This window comes from Pseudophryne corroboree, chromosome 12 (genome assembly GCF_028390025.1).
Source record: "Pseudophryne corroboree isolate aPseCor3 chromosome 12, aPseCor3.hap2, whole genome shotgun sequence".
Classification (NCBI taxonomy): domain Eukaryota; kingdom Metazoa; phylum Chordata; class Amphibia; order Anura; family Myobatrachidae; genus Pseudophryne; species Pseudophryne corroboree.
In genome coordinates, this window is record NC_086455.1 from 46,740,695 (window position 1) to 46,767,339 (window position 26,645).

Consider the following 26,645-nt stretch of genomic DNA (forward strand, 5'->3'; position numbering starts at 1 on the left):
TATCCTCTGGCGGGAAAGGGTACGCTGCCAATAACCGTTTAGAAATTATCAATTTCTTACCGGGGGAAGACCACGCTTCCTCACACACCTCATTTAATTTCTCACATGCAGGAAAAACTACTGGTAGTTTTCTCTCACCAACATAATAACCTTTTATGTGGTACCTGGGGTATTATCATAAATGTGTAATACATTTTTCATTGCCTCAATCATGTAACGGGTGGACCTATTTGGAGGGTACACTAGTCTCATCGTCGTCGACACTGGAGACGGTATCCGTGTCGACATCTGTGTCTGCCATCTGAGGTAGCGGGCGTTTTTAGAGCCCCCCATGACATTTGAGACGCTGGAACAGGCACAAGCTGAGTAGCCGGCTGTTCTGTGTCGTCGACCTTTTGTGTAAGGAGTTGACACTTTCACGTAATCCTTCCATAAGTCCAACCACTCCGGTGTCGACCCCGCAGGGGGGTGACATCACATTTACAGGCATTCGCTCCGCCTCCACATCATTATCCTCCTCATACATGTCGACACAGCCGTACCGACACACAGCACATGCTCTGACAGAGGACAGGACCCCACAAAGCCCTTTGGGGAGACAGAGGGAGAGTATGCCAGCACACACCAGAGCGCTATATATCACAGGGATATCACCTATAAAAGTGTGTTTTCCCCTTATAGCTGCATATATACTTATACTGCGCCTAATTTGCGCCCCCCCCCCCCCCCCTCTCTTTTTTACCCTTTTCTGTAGTGCAGGACTGCAGGGGAGAGCCAGGGAGCTTCCTTCCAGCGGAGCTGTGAGGGAAAAATGGCGCCAGTGTGCTGAGGGAGAAGGCCCCGTCCCTTTTTCGGCGGGCTTTCTCTTGCTATTTGAATGTATCTGGCAGGGGTTAATATACACCTATATAGCCCCTGGGGCTATATATGGTGTTAGTTTGCCAGCCAAGGTATAAATATTGCTGCTCAGGGCGCCCCCCACTTTCTTTCTAGGAGCTCAGGAGAGCCCCTAGTGTGCATCCAGCTCAGCCGGGCACAGAAATCTAACTGAGGCTTGGAGGAGGGTCATAGGGGGAGGAGCCAGTGCACACCAGGTAGTCCTAAATCTTTCTTGGAGTGCCCAGACTCCTGCGGAGCCCGTCTATTCCCCATGGTCCTTACGGAGTCCCCAGCATCCACTAGGACGTTAGAGAAATATACAGTAAGTAAACTGTTGAGACTCCTCCACTTGTGTGTATCCAGACTGAGGCACAGAAAAACCCTAAGGTACTTTGGGAGTACGGAGGCATTGAGGGTTACTAATTTAAATATTTAAATGTGCCTATCCCTGCTAACACCCCGTCCATATCTCAAGTGTACTCTCCAGTGACCATGAGTACTTCAGTGACCACTAGTGGATAAAAAAGAAAATTGTAGTTCCGGCTTTACAAGGACCGGACATTTCTACTTGAGATGCATCATTGGATGTAGTCCGTGATTTACGTGGATCGTACCAGTGCCATAAGAAAGACAGATACTCTTAGTTCTCCACGAATTTCACAACAGAGGATGGCCTTTGGAGAAGCAGACACTGGCGAAGTGGCTTTGGATGACGATTTTAGAAGCATATTCTCAAGCTGATTTCTCTATTCCGGCTAATGTCTCTACTCATTCTACTCATAAGGTAGGTCCTTCATGGGCAGCACAACATGGTACCACAGCATAACAGATACGTAAGGCAGCCACATGGTCTTACATTAATACATTCATTAGACATTATACCTTTGATACCCTTGCATCTCAGGACGTTGCACTCGAGTGAAGGATTCTACTGTCCAATCAGGAGCGTCCTCTCCACTAATATTGCTTTGGGACAACCCAATATTATCCTGTGGATAAACCATGGACCAAGCAGGAGTAACAAGTAGTTATGGTAGACTTACCGTCAAAAACTATTTCTTCTAAGCCCGCAGTATGCACAGGGAATCTACCCTGACGCACCTGATTTGAGGATCCTTACACTTACTAACCTCTTCCCTGGTGTGGAAGTGTGTGTATGTGTTCTTCTCGCTCTATGATGCTCCTGCATTGAGCTTTGGAAAATAACTGAACTTCATGAGCCAGGAGGCGAAGATATAGGGGACTAGCACGTTGCATTCTGAGAAGCCGAAAACTTTGATCGATTGGTTCCATTCTACTGACGCTATCTCATATCCCAATGTCATCCTGTGGATACTGTGGACTTCGGAGAAATAGAAATATCGACGGTAAGTCTACCATAACTACTTAAGTTTGCCTTAAAAGTGAGTATGGTACGTCACCTTGCTTGACACGGAACCTCTCAAATACTACAGTACTCCACAGACACATCTTCACCACTCCAGAGTGATTTGTTAATATTCTACACATTTTGGTTTATTCTTTTATATGTGTTATTAATCGTCGAGTCAAATATAATCAAGAAGGGGATACAAGACCACTATAAGAACTCCACTTTAAACTATAAGACTTCTCTAACGAGTAGAGCTTTGGAATTATACCTGAATGTTTCTGTTTATGTATTTGTTGCTTGTACTGGGCATATTGGGAATAATCTGATCTGCTGTTTTCCAGTTGTTGTGCCTCAATCACTGCCTTTTTGATTTACCGCATAAAAGACTATTTTTGCATAAAAATTTGGGCCGTACAGAAAATAGATCTACGTAACATCTTCTGCAGTAGACCACTTCCTATTCAACATGTAAAGATTTTACTCACCTTAATTCTGGGAATTTGCTTTAAGTCATCCAGATAAAACACTTCAACATCATACGGATTGCCTTCAACATTGAAGATGCATGCTGGGACCAGCTGGTTGTGAATCGGCAGTGCAAAATAGTCAGCAAATTCCTTACAGTTTATAGTAGCAGACATCAAAATGACCTATCATGGAAGAATAAAAACTGGTTACCTCTCAGTTTGCACTTTACATACTTACAGTATAGCTGGATATGTGCACAACTTTTAGGTTCTCAGAATTTAAATTGACTGGACTCTTATATAATGGTACACTATACGCAATGGCAGAGAGAGAATTGCAACCCCTCCCCAATTATTCCCAGGATTCAAAGTCATTACCTGCTGTATTCAAGTCAAGCACCCTACTCATTGAGCTATTTGATCCTGCATAAGAACTATGATATTTCTAAATACAATTAAAAAATAAATACTATGGACTAGATCAGTGGTTCCCAATCGCGGTCCTCAAGTACCCCCAACAGTTCATATTTTCAAGGTCAACTTACAGGATTGCAAGTGAAATAATTAGCTCCACCTGTAATGAATACACCTCTAACTGCTAGGTGACCTGGAAAACAGGAACTGTTGAGGGTACTTGAGGACCGAGGTTGGGAACCACTGGACTAGATGGATCATCGCTTGGAAAGTGATAAAATGGAGAGTGAAAAAGTTCCAGCCAATCAGCTCCTGTAGTTTTTCAAACACAGCCTGTGACATGGCAGTTAAGAGCTGATTGGCTGGCCCTTTTTCACTCTATTTTATCACTTTCTAAGCGATGATGCATCCAGCCCAATACCTAAAAAAAATAATCATCATTGCAATTCAGCAGCTTTATGTAGTGTGCAGCCACACACTACATAGATCTGCTCAGTTGCAATGATTATTTATTTTCCACCAAATAAAACGTGAGCTTTAAATAGAATTCTGCAAAGCCACCGGCTATGGGATCGAAACAGGGGTATGTCAGCATTTTGAAATGTAATCAAGGACAGAGTGACTGAATAACAGACCTCTCAAATTAAGTTCACAGTTGAACAGGTATAAGTGACATAAGGGGTGAGGGATGGAAACAGGGGCGGACACGAGGGGCGTGAAAGTAATTAAACTAGATAAATGACAATTGCTAACAACGCCCCTTACCCTATAGCACTGTGTGCGAGGCACACTTAGCACCACCCTAGTTACGACCCTGTGTAAAGCAGTTCTGATAACAATAACAACAGCTAACACGGATAATAAAAATAGTTCACTGAATCAGATCACCATGAAAATTATATAATTCGCTTCTACTCCTCCCTCATATTTCCCAAACTCCATGGGGGAGATTCAAATGTTTGAAAAGTCAGTTGGGAGTCTGTTTTTACCTATCTACTAGACAGGAAAAAACAGACACCCAACCGACTTTTCAAACATTTGAATCTGTCCCCATAAGTCAAGCAGACTTATTTCATTGCATTTGGGTGTGCCCCCTAATCAGAGGTTACTGGCTCAGGGTTAGACATTCTTACCTAGAACATTTGAGGGGGAATTTAATAGGGTGTTAGAATCAAAAAGTGAGACATTTTGTGAGAGTTCTGATTTTTTTTAAAGTGCCAATCATTTACATGGAAAAATAAACCTGGTGTCGTCATGTAAATGACTGGCACTTTAAAAAAACAGGAGAACTCTCACAAATCTCACACCCTATTACACCACACCGGTATATTATCTCCCCTTTAACCTAGCAAGGCCTACACTGTAAATGACCGTACATTTTAACCCAAATTCCTAAAAATGACAAAAGAAATTGAACGATAAAACACCAGTTGTGCTGACAAGAAGATGGTTCCATGAAACTATTCTGTATTCAACAGCGACCACATCATTAACCTTCTAGCTATTAATTGGCCACAGCATAAACCATGCGAGACATATGCTTATTAAATATGGCAAGAGCCATATAACCAAGACTAATGTTTTATCCTTTTCTGCTACATCCTCCGTAGAGAAGAGAAGACTATACTACAAAGTTTTTTGGGAAGAATTAAGGCCCATACACCCTTTGAGCTCAAGTAGCTTACTTTTGGCGTTTTGAGCTACTTTGAGCTCAAATAGAGCCAGTGTGTATGGCCGGCCGATAAGTGCTGATGCGCGTCCCGCTTCATCGCTGGCTGCCGCCATCCATCTGGCTTTTTGAACAGCCGAGTGAAGCACTTTTCCACAGTTTCCTACTGTGGAAAGTGCTTCACCACCCCGTGAACATCACTGGGCATAGGGAAAATCGCTCAGTGGCCCTCATTCAGAGTTGTTCGCTCGCAAGGCGATTTTAGCAGAGTTGCTCACGCTAAGCCGCCGCCTACTGGGAGTGAATCTTAACATCTTAAAATTGCGAACGATGTATTCGCAATATTGCGATTACAAACTTCTTAGCAGTTTCAGAGTAGCTTCAGACTTACTCGGCATCTGCGATCAGTTCAGTGCTTGTCGTTCCTGGTTTGACGTCACAAACACACCCAGCGTTCGCCCAGACACTCCCCCGTTTCTCCAGCCACTCCCGCGTTTTTTCCGGAAACGGTAGCGTTTTTTCCCACACGCCCATAAAACGTCCTGTTTCCGCCCAGTAACACCCATTTCCTGTCAATCACACTACGATCGCCGGAGCGAAGAAAAAGCCGTGAGTAAAAATACTACCTTCATAGCAAATTTACTTGGCGCAGTCGCAGTGCGAACATTGCGCATGCGCACTAAGTAGAAAAACGCTGCGATGCGAAGAAATTTACAGAGCGAACGACTCGGAATGAGGGCCAGTGTGTATGCACTGAGCTAATTTCCTGTCACCGATGTTCACTTTATCGCTGTGCACACAATCTGGGCAAAAACGCCCGGTGTGTATGGACCTTAAGCTTAATATGTAAGATCTGAAAAATGGAGCCGACATGAGGACACAGTGAGAAAGCGAATTTGCAGAAAATACCACACATCAGGGAAAATGATAATAAAATATGCGTAGAGAACTGTGGCTAAAATCATATGAAAGGTCAGCAAATGAAAACGGATGCAGGAAGACCGTAAACGCTGGTTTATAAACCATAAACAGCCAAGAGTGGTTATATTTCATGCTGGGAAATAAGCTCAAAGGTCAAGAAAATTGTACGTTTTGTTAATTCGGACAGAATGCAAACCTTTTCATTACTAGAATGCTTAAAAAGCATTTCATGAGGAGATACTAGTAATATGTGGAATTCAGAGTTTGAATGTAGTTTCAGCTACAACTCCACAAATATGATTTTTAGATTTCCATTAGCCCAAGGCAAAATTTAGAAATTAATTTAACTGAACATGAGAAAACTCTTAATCACAACACATTACACTGGTCACAGATGAATACCATTCAGCCTCAGGGAGCAGAAGTTTTACTTACAAAGACTAACCAGGATAATATTAACCCAGCTTTAGCCAACATAGCATATGGTAGTTGACAGAGACTAAAATAAGGTAGTGAGAGTTTGTAGGTTTTTTGAAGGGAAACATCAAATCGCTGTTTAAGAACTTCACAAACGCAAAAGGTACAAATTGTGTGAACGTAAAAGATGGAATCATGGGTTATTTGTAACAGTGGACATAGGTATCCATATTTGCAGCTGAATAAAACACACCGACAGACAATTCACTCTACCCTGGATATAGATATATGTAAACGAGAGAGAGGAACAAGCGCCTATCGTGTAATATTTATTTCCAGGGTATATAATCAACACACCAATAATAGAATTGCGTACCAGATAGTGGCTTGTCTTATAGCGTATCAGTCCACTGCTTCAAAGTCAATATCAGCATCTAGAAGTCAGGGAAATAAGAATAATTGCCATATAGTGTAATAATTTGGTCGTCAGGTTTAGGAATATTTTCACATACATGGCATCAGTACCAAATACATGATAAAGATGTGCATATCAATTAATACTTCTCGTCCTCCTGTAGTACAGCCGTCATTACCGCCATGACTTTGGTGAATACCCGCGGAGCCGTGGCCAAACCAAAAGGGTAACGCCCGAAACTGGTAATGAAGGTTGCCCACCGCAAACCTCAGGTACTGTTGATGCGACATTGCAATAGGAATATGCAGGTAGGCATCCTGTATGTCCAGAGAGACCAAATAGTCCCCAGGCTCCAAGGCCAGAACAATAGAGCATAGAGTCTCCATACGAAACTTGGAGACCCTCACAAAGTTGTTGAAACACTTAAGATTGAGAATGGGCCGCAAGGACCCATTCGGTTTTGGGATTTGAAACAGCGGTGAATAGTACCCCTTGCCTCTCTGAGCCAGGGGCACCTGTACTACCACTCCTGTGTCCAGGGGGGACTGTACCACCGAATGAAGTGTTTGCCTTCACTGGATCCGGAGCGACGTCTATCAGGCAAAATCGATGAGGGGGACGATTTTTGAAAGATACAGCATAACCACGAGTGACGACTTCCCGTACCCAGGCATCTGAAGTGGTCTTCAATCATTCCTCGGCAAACCCTAGAAGTCGGCACCCCACCCTGGGATCCCCCAAGGAGAGGCCCGCCCAGTCATGCGGCAGGCTTGTCTGTTTTGGAAGCAGGCTGATGGGCAGCCCAGGACCGCTTGGATCTGGGCTTAACAGGTTTGATAGTACGAGCTTGTTTCGGGTACGCCTGACCTTTTGCCTTTCCTGGAAGACAAAAGGGGCGAGAGAAAGTACTTTTAGCCTTCGGCGCCGTACTCGGTAGGCAAGTTATTTTAGCAGATGCCAAGTTAGCCACAATTTTATTGAGGTCTTCCCCAAAAAGAATGTCTCCCTTAAAAGGGAGCACCTCCAGGGTTTTCTTGGAATCCAGATCCACAGACCAGGATCTCAACTATAGGATACGTCGAGCCAAGATGGACGTAGTAGCAGCCTTGGCCGCCAGCACCCCGGCATCGGAAGCCGCCTAAAGATAATGAGAAGCCGTGCTAATATATGAGAGACATTGTCTAGCATGATCAGAAGCGTTGGAAGGTAGCTCTGCCTCCAACTCCTGAGCCCATGCTTCAACTGTTTCAGCAGCCCATGTCGCTGTAATGGTTGGCCTATGCACATCCCCTGTAAGGGTGTAAATCGCCTTTAAACAACCCTCCACAAGTCTATCCGTCGGTTCCTACAGAGAGGTGACGGTAGTCACTAGCAGAGCTGAGGAAATTACCAATCTTGCCACCTGGGAATCTACAGGTGGAGGAGTTTCCCAATTTTTACTCAGCTCCGCAGTGAGAGGATAGCGAACCAACATTTTCTTGTGCGGCGTGAACTTTGTTCCTGGATTTTCCCTTGATTCCTGATGTATGTCAGCCAGGTGCTGAGAATGAGGCAAAAAACTTTTTTAACCACTGTCTTACGTTTAAATCTGTCTGGATTTTTAGAAACAGGCTCAGGCTCTGGTTCATCAGAAACATGAAGAATCAGCCTGAAAGCCTCAATCAAATCAGGGACATCCACCTGTGACCGTCCTTCCCCATCTGAAGCATCAGAATCAGTGTCTGTGGGGTCAGTGTATACGCCATCCTCATCCAAGGAGGTGTCTAAAACAGTGGTGGATTGTGAGGAAATAGCATCCCCGTTTAGAAGACGTCTTAGTGGGCGAGAGTTAGACTTCTTTAGTCAGTGATTGGTTCAAGTGCTGTAACTGAGAAGAGATCTGATCTGCCCATGGCGGATTGACTGCAGGGACCATAAACTGCTTTACTGGCATAAGAGGTCCCACAGGGGGAGTAAGTTTAGTTACTAGCGTATTTAATAACGTGGAGAAGGTAGCCCAGGGCAGGTCATTTTGGACCCCCCGTTGCTACAAACCCACTGGGGGGCAAAGAACCCCCCAGAACATAAACTCTCTGCTGCCATGTGTTCCTCAAATGTGTCTGCAGTGTCACCTCCACCCAATGTGGGATCAGCCCCAGCACCGTTGCCCCTTGTAGCTGATATAATAAGCTCAATATCAGGCAACCTAGTACAATATTACCAGCACTATATCTAGCAAGAACTCCCAGTATAGTGTATTAGCACAAACCGGGAATCCAAGCAATATATGGTGACTAGAAATCAGAGAAAAATACACAGTATATATCTTGTGAAACACATATATATACTAAGAAACTTGATGCACTGAGACCCCTCAGGTTACAGAATATAGGGGCAGCAGGCTGAGTGAAATACACGAAATGGCAGACACTCAGTAGCTACGTGCACACACACAGAAAGTCACAATGTACAATGCAGAAGTTATATCACAATTAGACTGCACTGGACTAGCAATACAAAGTAATATTCAGTAGATATATATATATATATATATATATATATATATATATATACACACACACACACACACACACACACACACACACACACACACAGAGAGAGAGAGAGAGAGAGAGAGAGAGAGAGAGAGAGAGAGAGAGAGAGAGAGAAAGATATAGCTATATAGTAGATATAGCAAAATACAGTAATAACTGGATGTATATCATACTACCCAACCCTGACTGTATGCACGTTTTCTTAACCAACACTGTCCACTGACACGTAGAATACTTAAGTGTCCGGTAAAATGCCCAGCGCTGAAGTGCAGGGGGCTTTACATAGGAGGATTTGCCCAAGCAGTCCCAGGAACAGCGCAGCTCCGTGTAATGGAGGCTGACAGGGAGTGAGGGAGAGAGATATGCAGCTCCAGGGCGGGTACATTTGCTTAAATGGCGCTCTGGGGCCGGGGGAGGGGCTACAGGTCAAAGCCTTATCCCCCTTGCTGACTTCCCCACCGGATGCTGCGGACTGTAATCAAACTGTTTTTGAAGAAAACCGACTTATGCCCAGTGTCCAGGTGGCTAGTGGAGCGTCTGCCCCTTACAGAGTCCACTCCAGCGCGCGAGCAGCCCACCTCCCACCAGCCGCGCCGGGTCGCAATTACAGCAGGCCAAAGAGACCCCTTACATCCCCTTGTATGCGGCCACGCGATCCCAGAGCACAGCGGTGAGTGTGTGACTAACTGAGAAGAACACTGGAGACTCCGCTGTAGTTACCTGGCAACCAGGGCGCAGGAGTATACAGCGCCTCTGGTGGGTGATGGAGCTGCAGCAGGGGATGTCTGTATGACATCTAGTCACTGCTGCAGCCCTTGAAGTCTTTTCATTTCTTCTGAAATATGCTTTTGTTAGGGCTGCAGGTGCAGCCCCCCTGTTGACTGCCTGCTTACTGCAAGGCACCAACTGCAAAACTGGGCTCCTGTGCACGGAAGCGGGGTTATAGAGGAGGCGGCGCTATGCATCTTGGGAACGGTCAAAGCTTTGAGCCTGTTGGTGCCTCGGATCAAGGTCCTACTATACACCCCAGTGTTATTCCTTGGGGAGCCCAGTGTACATGTTTTTCTATCCGCATATGCTGAATCTTGGTGCTCAAGCTGATGAACTGAGCGCACTATCCGGAAGTGAGCTACAGTGTACCCGTGGACATCTCTTTGGGGATTATCAGGAGTGGGGACCAGCTGTTCTGCCTTGTGGATTTTGTTAACGCCATACATTAACAAATGTTTGTAAGTGCAATATTGTATTAAAGCTGCTATTGTTTTTATTGTTCTGCACTAATTGCACTTTCTTGTCATTTATGGAATTCTACACGACGCCTTGGATATCCTGAGAAGGTCCTTTGCTGCATTGACTGTGTGGATGATCTAATACGCTATAAAAAGCACTTGTTTGTAAGTGTACATCGTGCAATAAAACTAATTATTCAATTATAAATCAATCTGCACTATTATTGTATGTTACTTGTCCTTTAGATGAATTATGGTACCCTAAGGACGAACAGGACTGTATTATCAAATTTTAATACGTATAATAAGTGGTAATACATTCATAGGAGTTTGTGAAGTAGTGGTGTAATTTACTACACTTGGTGAATGTGGTTTTTCCCTCTAGCGCTGAATAGTTTTGGTGTACCTTCTTTTTCACTCGAGCCCAGTGTACCAAGCAGCAGGAAAAGCCAACGTTTCATTTGTTATTCAGTAAAATTAAAGAATTGTTACAGGTATGACTACTCCTAGCAAGATACTGATTAGTCGGTCACATGGTCCCATTACAGCCAACCAACATAACCTGACCCCATTCCCATTAATTTCTTCATAGACTCTTATATCAGCCCATATATGTATGTGTGTGTATAAAATTACATTATTATACATATATACACATACACATATATACATACACACACACTGTGCATACATATATTTGCATCATCTCAAATATCAATTACCCCATATTTTCTCCCCCATGGAACAAAAACTAATTCCTTTTACTACTCATTAAGCAGCAGGTGACCATATTTCTACCTAAACAAATATTTAAATTGTCTGCATTTAACAATTTACCACATATAAAAAAAAACTGCTGATTTGATCACTGACCTTCACCATTCGTGAATTGGTAAGTAAGAGTTTGCGTACAATCATCAACAAAAAGTCCATTTCTTCAGTTCGCTCATGGACCTAATGGGTAAAAAAGGAATAAAATGGTAAGGAAAGAAAAAAATAATAATACTACTTCATTAAAAAATATAAAAGTTATTGTTATCCAAACCAGTAAATATATATTCTTGATAACAAATTTAAAAAAAAAATACTATACAGGTACATGTGTTAAGAAAAAAAGCAGAAATATACTCTTCCCTTTTCTGTTATTGCATACTGACCATATTTTATATACAAACATTTTTTAACAAATTTATATATAGATGTCACAAGTTTATAAAAAAAAACAAAAAGAAGTTCCCAACCTGAAAAAAATATATGAAACAATGGTGTATAAATTTAATAAACAGCAGGTTGTCAGCAGTTTTACCCACAGGACTTAAAATAATAAATTTTAAATGCAATACACTCTGTTTTGTATATAAATTTATCTCCGTTATAAATCTCGCATGCAAAGCTATCAGTCAGGACCTTTGAAACCCACTCATTTGTAAATATACTGCATCCCAGCATTAAGAACAGATTTGTTTCAGAAAATAGGGTTTTGGTTACCTACCGGTAAATCCTTTTCTCGTAGTCCGTAGAGGATGCTGGGGTCCACATTAGTACCCTGGGGTATAGACGGGTCCACCAGGAGCCATTGGTACTTTAAGAGTTTGGGAGTGTGGGCTGGCTCCTCCCTCTATGCACCTCCTACCAGACTCAGTCTAGAAACTGAGCCCGAGGAGACGGACATCTTCGAGAGAAGGATTTAACACAGATAGTGGCGAGATTCATATCAGCTCACGAATACAAAGCACATCAAGCTATCCAGCTTGAAAAACTCAGCAACTGCAAAAACATTACTTACCAAGTAACAATGCAATGCATAACTAAACAAAGTTGTACTGAACCAGATAACGGTTACAGGAAAACGAAGCGCTGGGCGGGCACCCAGCATCCTCTATGGACTACGAGAAAAGGATTTACTGGTAGGTAACCAAAATCATATTTTCTCTTACGTCCTAGAGGATGCTGGGGTCCACATTAGTACCATGGGGATGTACAAAAGCTCCCAGAACGGGAGGTGGAGCGCGGAGGCTCCTACAGAACTGATTGACTGAATTTCAGATCATCAGAGGCCAAAGTATCGAACTTGTAAAACTTTGCAAACGTGTTCGACCCAGGCCAAGTTGCAGCTCGGCAAAGTTGCACTGCCGAGACACCCCCCGGGCAGCCGCCCAGGAAGATCCCACCTTATGAGTAGAGTGGGCCTTAACAGACTTAAGACACTGCAATCCTGCCGTAGATTACGCATGCTGGATAGTGAACCTGATCCAGCAAGAGATCGACTGCTTAGAAGCAGGACACTCAAGCTTCTTGGGATCATACAGGACAAACAGAGAGTCTGACTTTCTGCGACAATAAGTCCTTTTCACATAGATTTTCAGAGCCCTGACAACATCCAAGGACTTTGATGAAATTGAGGAGTCAGTAACAACTGGCACTAGAATAGGCTGGTTGGTATGAAATGCCGACACAACCTTCGGAAGGAACTGCTGACGTGTCCGGAGCTCAGCTCTATCTTCGTGGAAGATCAAGTAGGGGCTCTTACCAGACAAAGCCCCCAAATCCGACAGAAACTAAGGCCAACAAAGTGAGAGCCTTCCACGTGAGAAACTTGACCTTAACCTCCTGTAGAGGCTCGAACAAATCCGATTGGAGGAACTGTAACACTACGTTAAGATCCCAAGGTGCCGTAGGCGACACAAAGGGAGACTGGATGTGCAGAACCCCTTTCAGAAAAGTCAGAACCTCAGGGAGGGAAGCCAACTGTTTCTGGAAGAAAATGGATAGGGCCGAAATCTGGACCTTCACAGATCCCAACCTCAGGCCCCTATCCACACCTGCTTGCAGGAAGAGGAGAAACCGTCCCAGTTGAAACTCCACCGTAGGAAACTTCCTCACACCAAGATACATATTTTTTTCCAAATACGATGGTAATGTTTGGACATTACTCCATTCCTAGCCCGCATCAGGGTAGGAATAACGTTGTTCGGAATGGCCTTCCGAGCTAATATCTGGCGTTAAACCTCCATGCCGTCAAACGTGGCCATGGTAAGTCTTGATAAGCGAACGGCCCCTGCTGCAGCAGGTCCTCCCGAAGAATAAGAAGCCTCGGCTCTTCTAACAGTAGATCCAGAAGAAACGTGTGCCAAGCCTTCTTGGCCAGTCTGGAGCAATGAGGATTGCCTGAACTCGTTTTCTCCTTACGAGTTTTAGAACTCTTGGAATGAGCGGAAGTGGAGAAAAAAAAGTACGACTGGAACACCCACGGAGTCACTAGGGCGTCCACCGCCACGGCTTGCGGGTCCCTCGACCTGGAACAATACCGCCGAAGCTTCTTGTTGAGACGAGAGGCCATCATGTCTATTTAAGTTACACCCTAAAGATCTGTTACCTCCGTGAACACCTCCGGATGGAGTCCCCACTTTCCTAGATGGAGTTCGTGTCTGCGGAGGACCTCCGACATTGCAGCTCTGCTCTTCGTTCCGCCCTGTCGGTTTCTGTAAGCCACTGTCGTTACATTGTCCGACTGCACCTGAATGGCTCGATCTCGCAGAAGATGGGCCGCTTGGAGAAGGTCTTTGTAGACGGCTTAGTTCCAGAATGTTTATGGAAGGCTGAATTACAGGCTTGACCACCTTACTTGGAAGGTTACCACCTGAGTGACTGCGCCCAAACCCCAGAGACACGCATCCGTGGTTAGAAGGATCCAGTCCTGAATCCGGAGCCTGCAGAGGAATGAAATCCTGGCTTTCGGCGACAGACGTATTCTCTGGCGCATGTGTAGATGAGATCCCGACCACTTGTCCAGGATATCCAGTTGGAAGGGACGACCATGAAACCTTCCATACTGTAGAGCCTCTAAAGAGGCCACCATCTTTCCCAGAAGGCGAATGCACTGATGAACCGAAACTCGGGCTAGCTTCAGGACATCCCAGACCATTGTTTGTATCACCAATGCTTTCTCCTCTGGGAGAAACACCCTCTGCACTTCCGTGTCGAGGATCATTCCCAGAAAAGACAACCTCCTGGTCAGCTCCAAATGTGATTTTGGAAGGTACGGGATCCAATCGTGTTCCCTGAGATGAGTCGTGAGAACAATGGACTGCAACAACTTCTCCCTGGACGATGCCTTTATCAGCAGATCGTCAAGATATGGAATTATGTTCCCCCCTTATCTGCGGAGGAGAACCATCATCTCCTTGGTGAACACCCTCGGTGCTGTGGAGATGCCGAATGGCAGTGCCTGAAATTTATAGTGACTGTCCAACATTGCAAATCTGAGATAAGCCTGGTGCGTCAGCCAAATCGGAATGTGGAGGTACGCATCCAAGATATCCAGGGATACCAGAAACTCTCCCTCCTCCAGACCTGAAATCACTGCTCTGAGAGACTCCACTTTGAATTTGCACACCCTCAGATAAGGGTTCAACGATTTTAAATTCAAAATTGGTCTGACCGAACCATCCGGTTTCGGTACCACTAAAAGGTTTGAATAATAACCCTTGTTTCGCACATGAGGTGGAACTCTGACAATGACCTGTGACTTTTCCAATTTTAGGATGGCTTCCTGTAGGATAGCCCTGTCAGCAAAGCTGGCAAACCTGATTTGAAGAATCGGTGAGGCGGGATTTCTTGAAACTCCTGTCTGTACCCCTGGGACACAATATCCTGTACCCAGGGATCCAGGCCGGACGACACCCAGACGTGTCTGAAACGTCAGTCTCGCACCCACCAGCCCGTCCTTCAGGCTTTGAGGTCCACCGTCATACTGATGATTTTGAGGAACCAGAAGCAGGTCTCTGGTCCTGGGAGCCTGCAGGTGCAGGCATTTTGAATTTTGCCCGACCACCTCTAAAGAAAGTGGTAGGAGGCTTGGACATTTTTACCATAGCGGTCCGAAAGAACTGCGGCACAGCTGAAGAAAATGAATTCTTGGTAGAAGGCGTAGCAGAGGAAAGGAAAGGTGACTTACCCGTGGTTGCCGAGAAAATCCACGCATCCAACGCTTCCCCAAATAGGAATCCTGGACAGTGTAGGGTGTAGGCGCTGGCTCAGGGCGCCCCTCACAGTGCCACACTATGTACCGCTGAGCCCCGGAGCCATACACTGTTGCTGCCATCTTCACACCGGCTTCCCGCTTGCCAGGGGGGCCGGCGACTAACTGGCCACTGATCTTCTGGCTCTGTAAGGTGGTGTCGGCATGCTGCTGGGGTGAGCGATCCCCTGCGGCGGCGAACGTTCGATCCCCTCAGGAGCTCAGTGTCCTGTCAGCGGAAATAGTGACTCAGACCTCACAGGGCAGACACTACTCTCCCTCCCTCCCCCCCATTGCCTAAGAATTCTAAATTTCTTACTGGGCTTAGCCCAAACCTCTACCATAATATCCGTCAGCTGTTCTGACCTAGGAAACTCAGTCTTAACTGTTTTGGGACGTTTAAATACAGGTGCCATGGATTTTAAGACCAGCTCTGCTAATTCTTCTAAGAATCAGCTTCCTTGTCAGTCTTGCAGCTTGCAGTAAAAGCTGCAAGACTGACAAGGAAGCAAGGTGACAGCGGAAGTCGGGAATCGAGCACAGAAGAACGAGGTAAGGGCTCTGTAAGTGGGGAGGTGCACTGCGGACAGTCCCGCTCCAGGCCTTAAAGTAAGTGACACTTCTCCCCCCCCAGAGACACGACCGCACTCCTCAGATCAGGCCGGCGGCAGACGCCTGTTCACACGGGTGCCTTCCACAGCCACAGGCGGAGTTGAGAGCGGCGAGTCCAGAGCCACCAATTACCTATCTACTGCAACTCATCCCTCCCGCATAGCCACCTGGGGTACCCCTGCATTGCCTGCATTGTCAGAAGATCACCACAAACCCTCCCCCCTCTCGAGAAAGGACCAAGCTGCGGAAACAGACTAATTTACCGTGACCCCCACAATACTGAGTGAGCTCCTTTGGGACTGTGTTTTATACGCCTTTCCATACATTATGGTAGAAGTTTGAGTACAATTGAACGAGGTGGGACGCCACACTCTATCGTACTGGACTGCAGACCTAAATATACATATGTATAGATTCTTTTCATATACATATATATATATTTCTTTCATCTAATTTTCTATTTACTCACTAACTTTTTCCATATATTTATTTTTTTTTATTTTTTTTTCTCTTTCTGCTATTTCGTTTTAGAATAAATAAATACACATATTTTTGATATATACAGTGTATACCTGGCATTTGTTACTTAGCATAACAATTATCAGCACTACATATTCAGGCGCAATTGTTTATCTTTATGTTATATGTCCTTAAGAGGTATTGGGTTTAACCTCCACCACAATTTTGTTCATAACTTGAATTTTTCAAGAGACCTTGGTGAAAGCTAAAACAGTATGCACACAACCCATCCTGAACCAGATCCTGAGAGGTTAACCCAGCTTTACATGACAAACATGATATGAGTGTCGGTGCTGCTGTGTTTTCCTCATCTTTGCCGCTCTTAGACATGATAAATAATCAGACACTTTCACAGTGTAATACACAATTTGTGACTGTAATCACTTTAAAATGTGATAAAAAGTGACACAGGATCCGACCCTACCCTGCTTAGCATCAGCATTGAAGATCAGAATAGACAGAAAAAACGGACAGAATTTATAGCAAAGTCAGCAATCGCACTAGCAGTCACAGGTTATACATTAGTATAATAGGCAATATAAGCACATATGGGTATATGCAATTGCGGTCGAATTCCCGAAATTGTCGAATTTCGGGTCATTTTCGACCAAAAAAAAAAAAAATCGCCTATGCAATTCAGTGCTTTCCGACCAAAAAACGGACTTTCAAAATTCGACTTTTTGAAATTCGACTTTTTGCAAATTCGACTTTTCTGCAATGATACAAGTGCTGCAATTCGACCAAAGCATATTCAATTCAAGTTTGGAAATTCGACAGCAGTGCTTTTAGACAGCAAATTCGTCATTTTCAATCCGCCACACTTTGGAGGGTGCAAACAAATAAAAAAAATTTAAACATGTTTTTTTTTGTGTTTTTTTGGGGGGGAATAGCAGATCTATTTATATTAGAAGGGATTAGGTACTTTTTTTTTTTTTTGGAGGCACAAATATTATTTATATATTTTTTAAAATATTATTTTTTTTTTTTATTATTTTTTTTATGCTGGAACGGTGAAATCATAAAAAAAAATGGCGTGGGGTCCCCCCTCCAAAGCATAACCAGCCTCGGGCTCTTCGAGCTGGTCCTGGTTCTAAAAATGCGGGGGAAAAATTGACAGGGGATCCCCCGTATTTTTAAGACCAGCACCGGGCTCTGCGCCTGGTGCTGGTGCCAAAAATACGGGGGACAAAAAGAGTAGGGGTCCCCCGTATTTTTAACACCAGCATCGGGCTCCACTAGCTGGACAGATAATGCCACAGCCGGGGGTCACTTTTATGCCGTGCCCTGCGGCCGTGGCATTAAATATCCAACTAGTCACCCCTGGCCGGGGTACCCTGGGGGAGTGGGGACCCCTTCAATCAAGGGGTCCCCCCCCCCCAGCCACCCAAGGGCAAGGGGTGAAGCCCGAGGCTGCCCCCCCCCCATCCAATGGGCTGCGGATGGGGGGGCTGATAGCCTTTTGTGATCATAAAAAGATATTGTTTTTTCCAGTAGTACTACAAGTCCCAGCAAGCCTCCCCCGCAAGCTGGTACTTGGAGAACCACAAGTACCAGCATGCGGGAGAAAAACGGGCCCGCTGGTACCTGTAGTACTACTGGGAAAAAAATACCCAAATAAAAACAGGACACACACACCGTCGACAGTAAAACTTTATTTCATACGTCGACACACACATACTTACCTATGTTCACACGCCGACATCGGTCCTCTTCTCCATGTAGAATCCACGGATACCTGAAAAGAAAAGATCAATATACTCACCTCAGCCATGGTCCAGAGATAAATCCACGTACTTGGCAAAAAAACAAACCGAACACCCGCTCCATGCCGGACTGAAAGGGGTCCCATGCTGACACATGGGACACCTTTCCACGAATGAGACCTGTCAGTGACAGCTGTCACAGAAAGGTCTCTAAGCCAATCAGGAAGCGCAACTTCGTTGCGCTCACCTGATTGGCTGTGCGCTGTCTGTACTGTGACAGCACATCGCAAAGCCGCTCCATTACTTTCAATGGTGGGAACTTAGCGGCTAGCGGTAAGGTCACCCGCCGGTCAGCGGCTGACCGGCGGGTGACCCCACCGCTACCCGCAAAGTTCCCACCATTGAAAGTAATGGAGCGGCTTTGCGATGTGCTGTCACAGTACAGACAGCGCACAGCCAATCAGGTGAGCGCCACGGAAGTAGCGCTTCCTGATTGGCTGAAGGGACGTCAGTGACAGGAGTCACGTGATGTCCCGGCATTCGGGAGAAAGGGGTCTGATGTGAAAGCATTGGACCCCTTTCTAGTCCGGTATGGAGCGGGTTTTTGCGGGTTTTTTTTTTTAAACAAGTACGTGGATTTTACTCTCTGGACGTGGATTTATCTCTGGACGCTGGAAGGTGAGTATAATTTTTTCACAGGTACCCTCGGATCGTCGGAGACCGTGGCAGTCGGCGTGTCAACATAGGTAAGTATGTGTGTGTCGGTAGTGTGTAATAAAGTTTTACTATCAAGGTGTGTGTGTCCTGTTTTTATTTGGGTATTTTTTTCCCAGTAGTACTACAGGTACCAGCGGACCCGTTTTTCTCCCGCATGCTGGTACTTGTGGTTCTCCAAGTACCAGCTTGCGGGGGAGGCTTGCTGGGACTTGTAGTACTGCTGGAAAAAACAATATCTTTTTATTATCACAAAAGGCTATCAGCCCCTCCATCCGCAGCCCACTGGATGGGGGGGGGGGGGACAGCCTCGGGCTTCACCCCTGGCCCTTGGGTGGCTGGGGGGGGGGGGGGACCCCTTGATTGAAGGGGTCCCCACTCCCCCAGGGTACCCCGGCCAGGGGTGACTAGTTGGATATTTAATGCCACGGCCGCAGGGCACGGCATAAAAGTGACCCCCGGCTGTGGCATTATCTGTCCAGCTAGTGGAGCCCGATGCTGGTGTTAAAAATACGGGGGACCCCTACTCTTTTTGTCCCCCGTATTTTTGGCACCAGCACCAGGCGCAGAGCCCGGTGCTGGTTTTAAAAATACGGGGGATCCCTGGCCAATTTTTCCCCTGCATTTTTAGAACCAGGACCAGCTCGATGAGCCAGAGGCTGGTTATGCTTTGGAGGGGGGACCCCACGCCATTTTTTTTTCGGGTTTTTCACGTTTTTTTACCGTTTTTTAAAATCGCGGCAAAATTCGCCAAATCGGCCGATTTTCGCCCGCGACTCTGGCGAATCCGTTTTTCATTGAATATGGTGAATTCCGGAAGCCACCTTCCGGGATTCACCTGTCGAATTGAGTCGAATTAAAAAACGGCGAAAATTGCCGCGAATTCGACCGCAATTGCATATACCCCATAATCAACTACAGATACATTTCAAGTACATAGGGGAGACATATTATTGCATTACTTTCTAAAAAAGTTTTAACCGTACTCAGACGCATAGCGAAAGAAACCACAGTAATATTATCAAACTCATATGCATTATACACTTATCCAACTATTCGTACTCAAAGCTAGATAGACTTAGTGCTGTATAGCCCATACTCAGGAGAGTGGGATAAAGGGAGACTTACCCAGCTTCCAGGATCAATACAGTTGCAAACGCTGTGTGGATCCAGACGCTATAAGTGTACACCGCCGCTCCGTGAACCTATAGTGAACACAGACGCCCAAGTGAACACTGATGCACCAGTCACACAGCCACCTATGCTGCGACTGGGTCCCTTAGTACACAACATCTTGGTCGGAAGCTGGAATTCAGTTCATGGCGGGATACTCTGAGGAAATTGGCCATGAACCGGGGGGAGGGGCAGCCAGGAGAGCGTTTGACTTCACACTGCTGACATGAACCTTGGGGATCGCGGCCTCACACTACCCCTGGAGCCGATGATCCCTAAGGCATAGTGCTGGTGCACTCTCTGTGGCAGCCACGTCAGCGACCGTTTGGAAGTCTCCCCCCAAAAGGTGCGACTGTGTCCATGTTCCACCTCTAAGCGGAACCGATGTCTTACATTCCCCTCCGTGCTCTAGCCACAGCCTGGTAACGTCTGCTGGGCCTGATAGTTTTGTACGACACAGATGCCCGCCAAAACAGCACTGTACTCGTGGATAAGCTTTGTCGCAACCCGGCGAAGAGCTGTTGGAGCAACTCTTTCTAAGATACGTATAAGACGCTGTTTAGAAAGATCACTCAGAAAAAAATAGGTAGACTATAAAAAATAAGAATTTACTTACCGACAATTCTATCTCTCGTAGTCCGTAGTGGATGCTGGGACTCAGTCAGGACCATGGGGGGATAGCGGCTCCGCAGGAGACTGGGCACAAAAGTAATAGCTTTAGGACTACCCGGTGTGCACTGGCTCCTCCCCCTATGACCCTCCTCCAAGCCTCAGTTAGGATACTGTGCCCGGACGAGCGTACACAATAAGGAAGGATTTTTGAATCCCGGGTAAGACTCATACCAGCCACACCAATCACACCATATAACTTGTGATCTAAACCCAGTTAACAGTATGATAACATGAGGAGCCTCCAGAACAGATGGCTCACTATAACAAAACCCGAATTTTTGGCAACAATAACTATGTACAAGTATTGCAGACAATCCGCACTTGGGATGGGCGCCCAGCATCCACTACGGACTACGAGAAATAGAATTATTGGTAAGTAAATTCTTATTTTCTCTGACGTCCTTGTGGATGCTGGGACTCCGTCAGGACCATGGGGATTATACCAAAGCTCCCAAACGGGCGGGAGAGTGCGGATGACTCTGCAGCACCGAATGAGAGAACTCCAGGTCCTCCTTAGCCAGGGTATCAAATTTGTAGAATTTTACAAACGTGTTTTCCCCTGACCACGTAGCTGCTCGGCAAAGTTGTAAAGCCGAGACCCCTCGGGCAGCCGCCCAAGATGAGCCCACCTTCCTTGTGGAATGGGCATTGACAGATTTTGGCTGTGGCAGGCCTGCCACAGAATGTGCAAGCTGAATTGTACTACAAATCCAACGAGCAATAGTCTGCTTAGAAGCAGGAGCACCCAGCTTGTTGGGTGCATACAATATAAACAGCGAGTCAGATTACCTGACTCCAGCCGTCCTGGAAACATATTTTCAGGGCCCTGACTACATCCAGTAACTTGGAATCCTCCAAGTCCCCAGTAGCCGCAAGCACCACAATAGGTTGGTTTAGGTGAAACGCTGAAACCACCTTAGGGAGAAATTGAGGGCGAGTCCTCAATTCCGCCCTATCCGAATGAAATATCAGGTAAGGGCTTTTATAGGATAAAGCTGCCAATTCTGATACGCGCCTGGCTGATGCCAAGGCCAACAGCATTACCACTTTCAATGTGAGATATTTTAAATCCACTGTGGCAAGTGGTTCGAACCAATGTGATTTTAGGAATCCCAAAACCACATTGAGATCCCAGGGTGCCACTGGAGGCACAAAGGGCGGCTGTATATGCAGTACCCCCTTTACAAAAGTCTGGACTTCAGGAACTGAAGCTAATTCTTTCTGGAAGAAAATCGACAAGGCCAAAATTTGAACCTTAATGGATCCTAATTTTAGGCCCATGGACAGTCCTGTTTGCAGGAAATGCAGGAAACGACCTAGTTGAAATTCCTCTGTCGGGGCCTTCCTGGCCTCGCACCATGCAACATATTTCCTCCAAATACGGTGATAATGTTGTGCAGTTACATCCTTCCTAGCTTTGATCAGGGTAGGAATGACTTCATCTGGAATGCCTTTTTCCTTCAGGATCCGGCGTTCAACCGCCATGCCGTCAAACGCAGCCGCGGTAAGTCTTGGAACAGGCAGGGTCCTTGCTGAAGCAGGTCCCTTCTTAGAGGTAGAGGCCACGGATCCTCCGTGAGCATCTCTTGAAGTTCCGGGTACCAAGTCCTTCTTGGCCAATCCGGAGCCACGAGTATAGTTCTTACTCCTCTCCGTCTCAGTATCTTGGGTATGAGAGGCACAGGAGGGAACACATACACTGACTGGTACACCCACGGTGTTACCAGAGCGTCCACCGCTATTGCCTGAGGGTCCCTTGACCTGGCGCAATACCTGTCTAGTTTTTTGTTGAGGCGGGACGCCATCATGTCCACCTTTGGTTTTTCCCAACGGTTTACAATCAATTGGAAGACTTCTGGATGAAGTCCCCACTCTCCCGGGTGGAGATCGTGTCTGCTGAGAAAATCTGCTTCCCAGTTGTCCACTCCGGGAATAAACACTGCTGACAGTGCTATCACATGATTTTCCGCCCAGCGAAGAATCCTGGCAGCTTCTGCCATCGCTCTCCTGCTTCTTGTGCCGCCCTGTCTGTTTACGTGGGCGACTGCCGTGATGTTGTCTGACTGGATCAACACTGGCTGACCCTGAAGCAGAGGCCTTGCTTGACTTAGGGCATTGTAAATGGCCCTTAGTTCCAGGATATTTATGTGAAATGACGCTTCCATGCTTGACCACAAGCCCTGGAAATTTCTTCCCTGTGTGACTGCTCCCCAGCCTCTCAGGCTGGCATCCGTGGTCACCAGGACCCAGTCCTGAATGCCGAATCTGCGGCCCTCTAGAAGATGAGCACTCTGCAACCACCACAGGAGAGACACCCTTGTCCTCGGAGACAGGGTTATCTGCTGATGCATCTGAAGATGCGTTCCGGACCATTTGTCCAGCAGATCCCACTGAAAGGTTCTTGCGTGGAATCTGCCGAATGGAATCGCTTCGTAAGAAGCCACCATTTTTCCCAGGACCCTTGTGCATTGATGCACTGACACTTGGCCTGGTTTTAGGAGGTTCCTGACTAGCTCGGATAACTCCCTGGCTTTCTCCTCCGGGAGAAACACCTTTCTCTGGACTGTGTCCAGAATCATCCCTAGGAACAGCAGACGTGTCGTCGGAATCGGCTGCAATTTTGGAATATTTAGAATCCACCCGTGCTGTCGTAGCACTACTTGAGATAGTGCTACTCTGACCTCTAACTGTTCCCTGGACCTTGCCCTTATCAGGAGATCGTCCAAGTAAGGGATAATTAAGACGCCTTTTCTTCGAAGAAGAATCATCATTTCGGCCATTACCTTGGTAAAGACCCGGGGTGCCGTGGACAATCCAAACGGCAGCGTCTGAAACTGATAATGACAGTTCTGTACCACAAACCTGAGGTACCCTTGGTGAGAAGGGCAAATTGGGACATGGAGGTAAGCATCCTTGATGTCCAGAGACACCATGTAGTCCCCTTCTTCCAGGTTCGCTATCACTGCTCTGAGTGACTCCATCTTGAATTTGAACCTTTGTATGTAAGTGTTCAAGGATTTCAGATTTAAAATAGGTCCCACCGAGCCGTCTGGCTTCGGCACCACAAACAGCGTGGAATAATACCCCTTTCCCTGTTGCAGGAGGGGTACCTTGATTATCACCTGCTGGGAATACAGCTTGTGAATGGCTTCCAATACCGCCTCCCTGTCGGAGGGAGACGTTGGTAAAGCAGACTTCAGGAACCGGCGAGGGGGAGACGTCTCGAATTCCAATTTGTACCCCTGAGATACTACCTGCAGGATCCAGGGGTCCACTTGCGAGTGAGCCCACTGCGCGCTGAAATTCTTGAGACGGCCCCCCACCGTGCCCGAGTCCGCTTGTAAGGCCCCAGCGTCATGCTGAGGACTTGGCAGAAGCGGGGGAGGACTTCTGTTCCTGGGAAGAGGCTGCCTGATGCAGTCTTTTTCCCCTTCCTCTGCCCCGGGGCAGAAATGAGTGGCCTTTTGCCCGCTTGCCCTTATTGGGACGAAAGGACTGAGCCTGAAAAGACGGTGTCTTTTTCTGCTGAGAGGTGACCTGGGGTAAAAAGGTGGATTTCCCAGCCGTTGCCGTGGCCACCAGGTCCGATAGACCAACCCCAAATAACTCCTCCCCTTTATACGGCAATACTTCCATATGCAGTTTGGAATCCGCATCACCTGACCACTGTCGCGTCCATAACCCTCTTCTGGCAGAAATGGACAGCGCACTTACTCTTGATGCCAGAGTGCAAATATCCCTCTGTGCATCTCGCATATATAGAAATGCATCCTTTAAATGCTCTATAGTCAATAATATACTGTCCCTATCCAGGGTATCAATATTTTCAGTCAGGGAATCCGACCAAGCCACCCCAGCACTGCACATCCAGGCTGAGGCGATTGCTGGTCGCAGTATAACACCAGTATGTGTGTATATACTTTTTAGGATATTTTCCAGCTTCCTATCAGCTGGTTCCTTGAGGGCGGCCGTATCAGGAGACGGTAACGCCACTTGTTTTGATAAGCGTGTGAGCGCTTTATCTACCCTAGGGGGTGTTTCCCAACGGGCCCTAACCTCTGGCGGGAAAGGGTATAATGCCAATAATTTTTTAGAAATTATCAGTTTTTTATCGGGGGAAACCCACGCTTCATCTCACACCTCATTTAATTCATCTGATTCAGGAAAAACTACGGGTAGTTTTTTCACACCCCACATAATACCCTTTTTTGTGGTACTTGTAGTATCAGAAATGTTCAAAACCTCCTTCATTGCCGTGATCATGTAACGTGTGGCCCTACTGGAAATCACGTTTGTTTCCTCACCGTCGACACTGGAGTCAGTGTCCGTGTCTGGGTCTGTGTCGACCTTCTGAGGTAACGGGCGCTTTAGAGCCCCTGACGGTGTTTGAGACGCCTGGACAGGTACTAACTGATTTGCCGGCTGTCTCATGTCGTCAACAGTCTTTTGTAAAGTGCTGACGCTATCACGTAATTCCTTCCATAAGACCATCCAGTCAGGTGTCGACTCCCTAGGGGGTGACATCACTATTACAGGCAATTGCTCCGCCTCCACACCATTTTCCTCCTCATACATGTCGACACAAACGTACCGACACAGCACACACACAGGGAATGCTCTGATAGAGGACAGGACCCCACTAGCCCTTTGGGGAGACAGAGGGAGAGTTTGCCAGCACACACCAGAGCGCTATATATAATGTATAGGGACAACCTTATATAAGTGTTTCTCCCTAATATAGCTGCTGTATAGATTCTTATGCCAAATTAGTGCCCCCCCTCTCTTGTTTTACCCTGTTTCTGTAGTGCAGGACTGCAGGGGAGAGTCAGGGAGACGTCCTTCCAGCGGAGCTGTGAGGGAAAATGGCGCTTGTGTGCTGAGGAGATAGGCTCCGCCCCCTTCTCGGCGGCCTTTCTCCCGCTTTTTTAAGGAAAAACTGGCAGGGGTTAAATGCATCCATATAGCCCAGGAGCTATATGTGATGTATTTTTTGCCATCCAAGGTGTTTTTATTGCGTCTCAGGGAGTCCCCCCCCCAGCGCCCTGCACCCTGCACCCTCAGTGACCGGAGTGTGAAGTGTGCTGAGAGCAATGGCGCACAGCTGCGGTGCTGTGCGCTACCTTATTGAAGACAGGACGTCTTCTGCCGCCGATTTCTCGATGCAGTGAGCCTGTTGCCAGCAGGACTCACTGAAAATAAAAAACCTAACTTAAACTTTTTCACTAAGCAGCTCAGGAGAGCCACCTAGAGTGCACCCTTCTCGTTCGGGCACAAAAATCTAACTGAGGCTTGGAGGAGGGTCATAGGGGGAGGAGCCAGTGCACACCGGGTAGTCCTAAAGCTTTTACTTTTGTGCCCAGTCTCCTGCGGAGCCGCTATCCCCCCATGGTCCTGACGGAGTCCCAGCATCCACAAGGACGTCAGAGAAATAAAATAAAAAAAGCTTATGGCTGCTAAAAACCAGCGGCCCTTAGACCATGGTGCGGCTCCTGCCGCACCAAACAAAAAACTGATTTGCCTAAGACAGGAGGCGCGGCTATATGGACGGGCCCGCTGCATGCTGGGAGGCCAGAAAGCTGTGACTGATTGGTGCAAGATCCGCTGTCGCTCAACCATATCCCAATGTATCCTGTGGATACCCTGTGGACCCTGCAGAAGAATAAATTATATATATATATATATATATATATATATATATATATATATACACACACACACACACATACACACACACACATACATAATTTATATACATACACAAGTTTCCAAGTCAACATTATACTGTAGCTAGGTTTAAAATGAGATGATTATATACTGAAAACAATGCAACACATCAGCCCTCATGCTTATGATAAGTACTGTTAGATTAATCGAGTCATCACAGATTTCAGATTACATGTGAGGACAGGGTTGCA

General features: G+C 46.4%; 1 protein-coding gene across 6 annotated transcripts in view; it reads right to left on the reverse strand.

The window, feature by feature from the left end:
• Nucleotides 1–26,645, reverse strand: part of TDRD9 (tudor domain containing 9) — a 561,182-nt gene that overhangs the window by 359,260 nt on the left and 175,277 nt on the right. For all 6 annotated transcript variants that reach the window (XM_063947439.1, XM_063947438.1, XM_063947442.1 and 3 more), the window contains exons 6-7: nt 11,191–11,271; nt 2,737–2,901 (exon numbers count right to left, since the gene is read on the reverse strand). In XM_063947439.1, the coding sequence (XP_063803509.1) occupies nt 2,737–2,901; nt 11,191–11,271 (246 nt within the window). The remainder of the gene's footprint in view (nt 1–2,736; nt 2,902–11,190; nt 11,272–26,645) is intronic.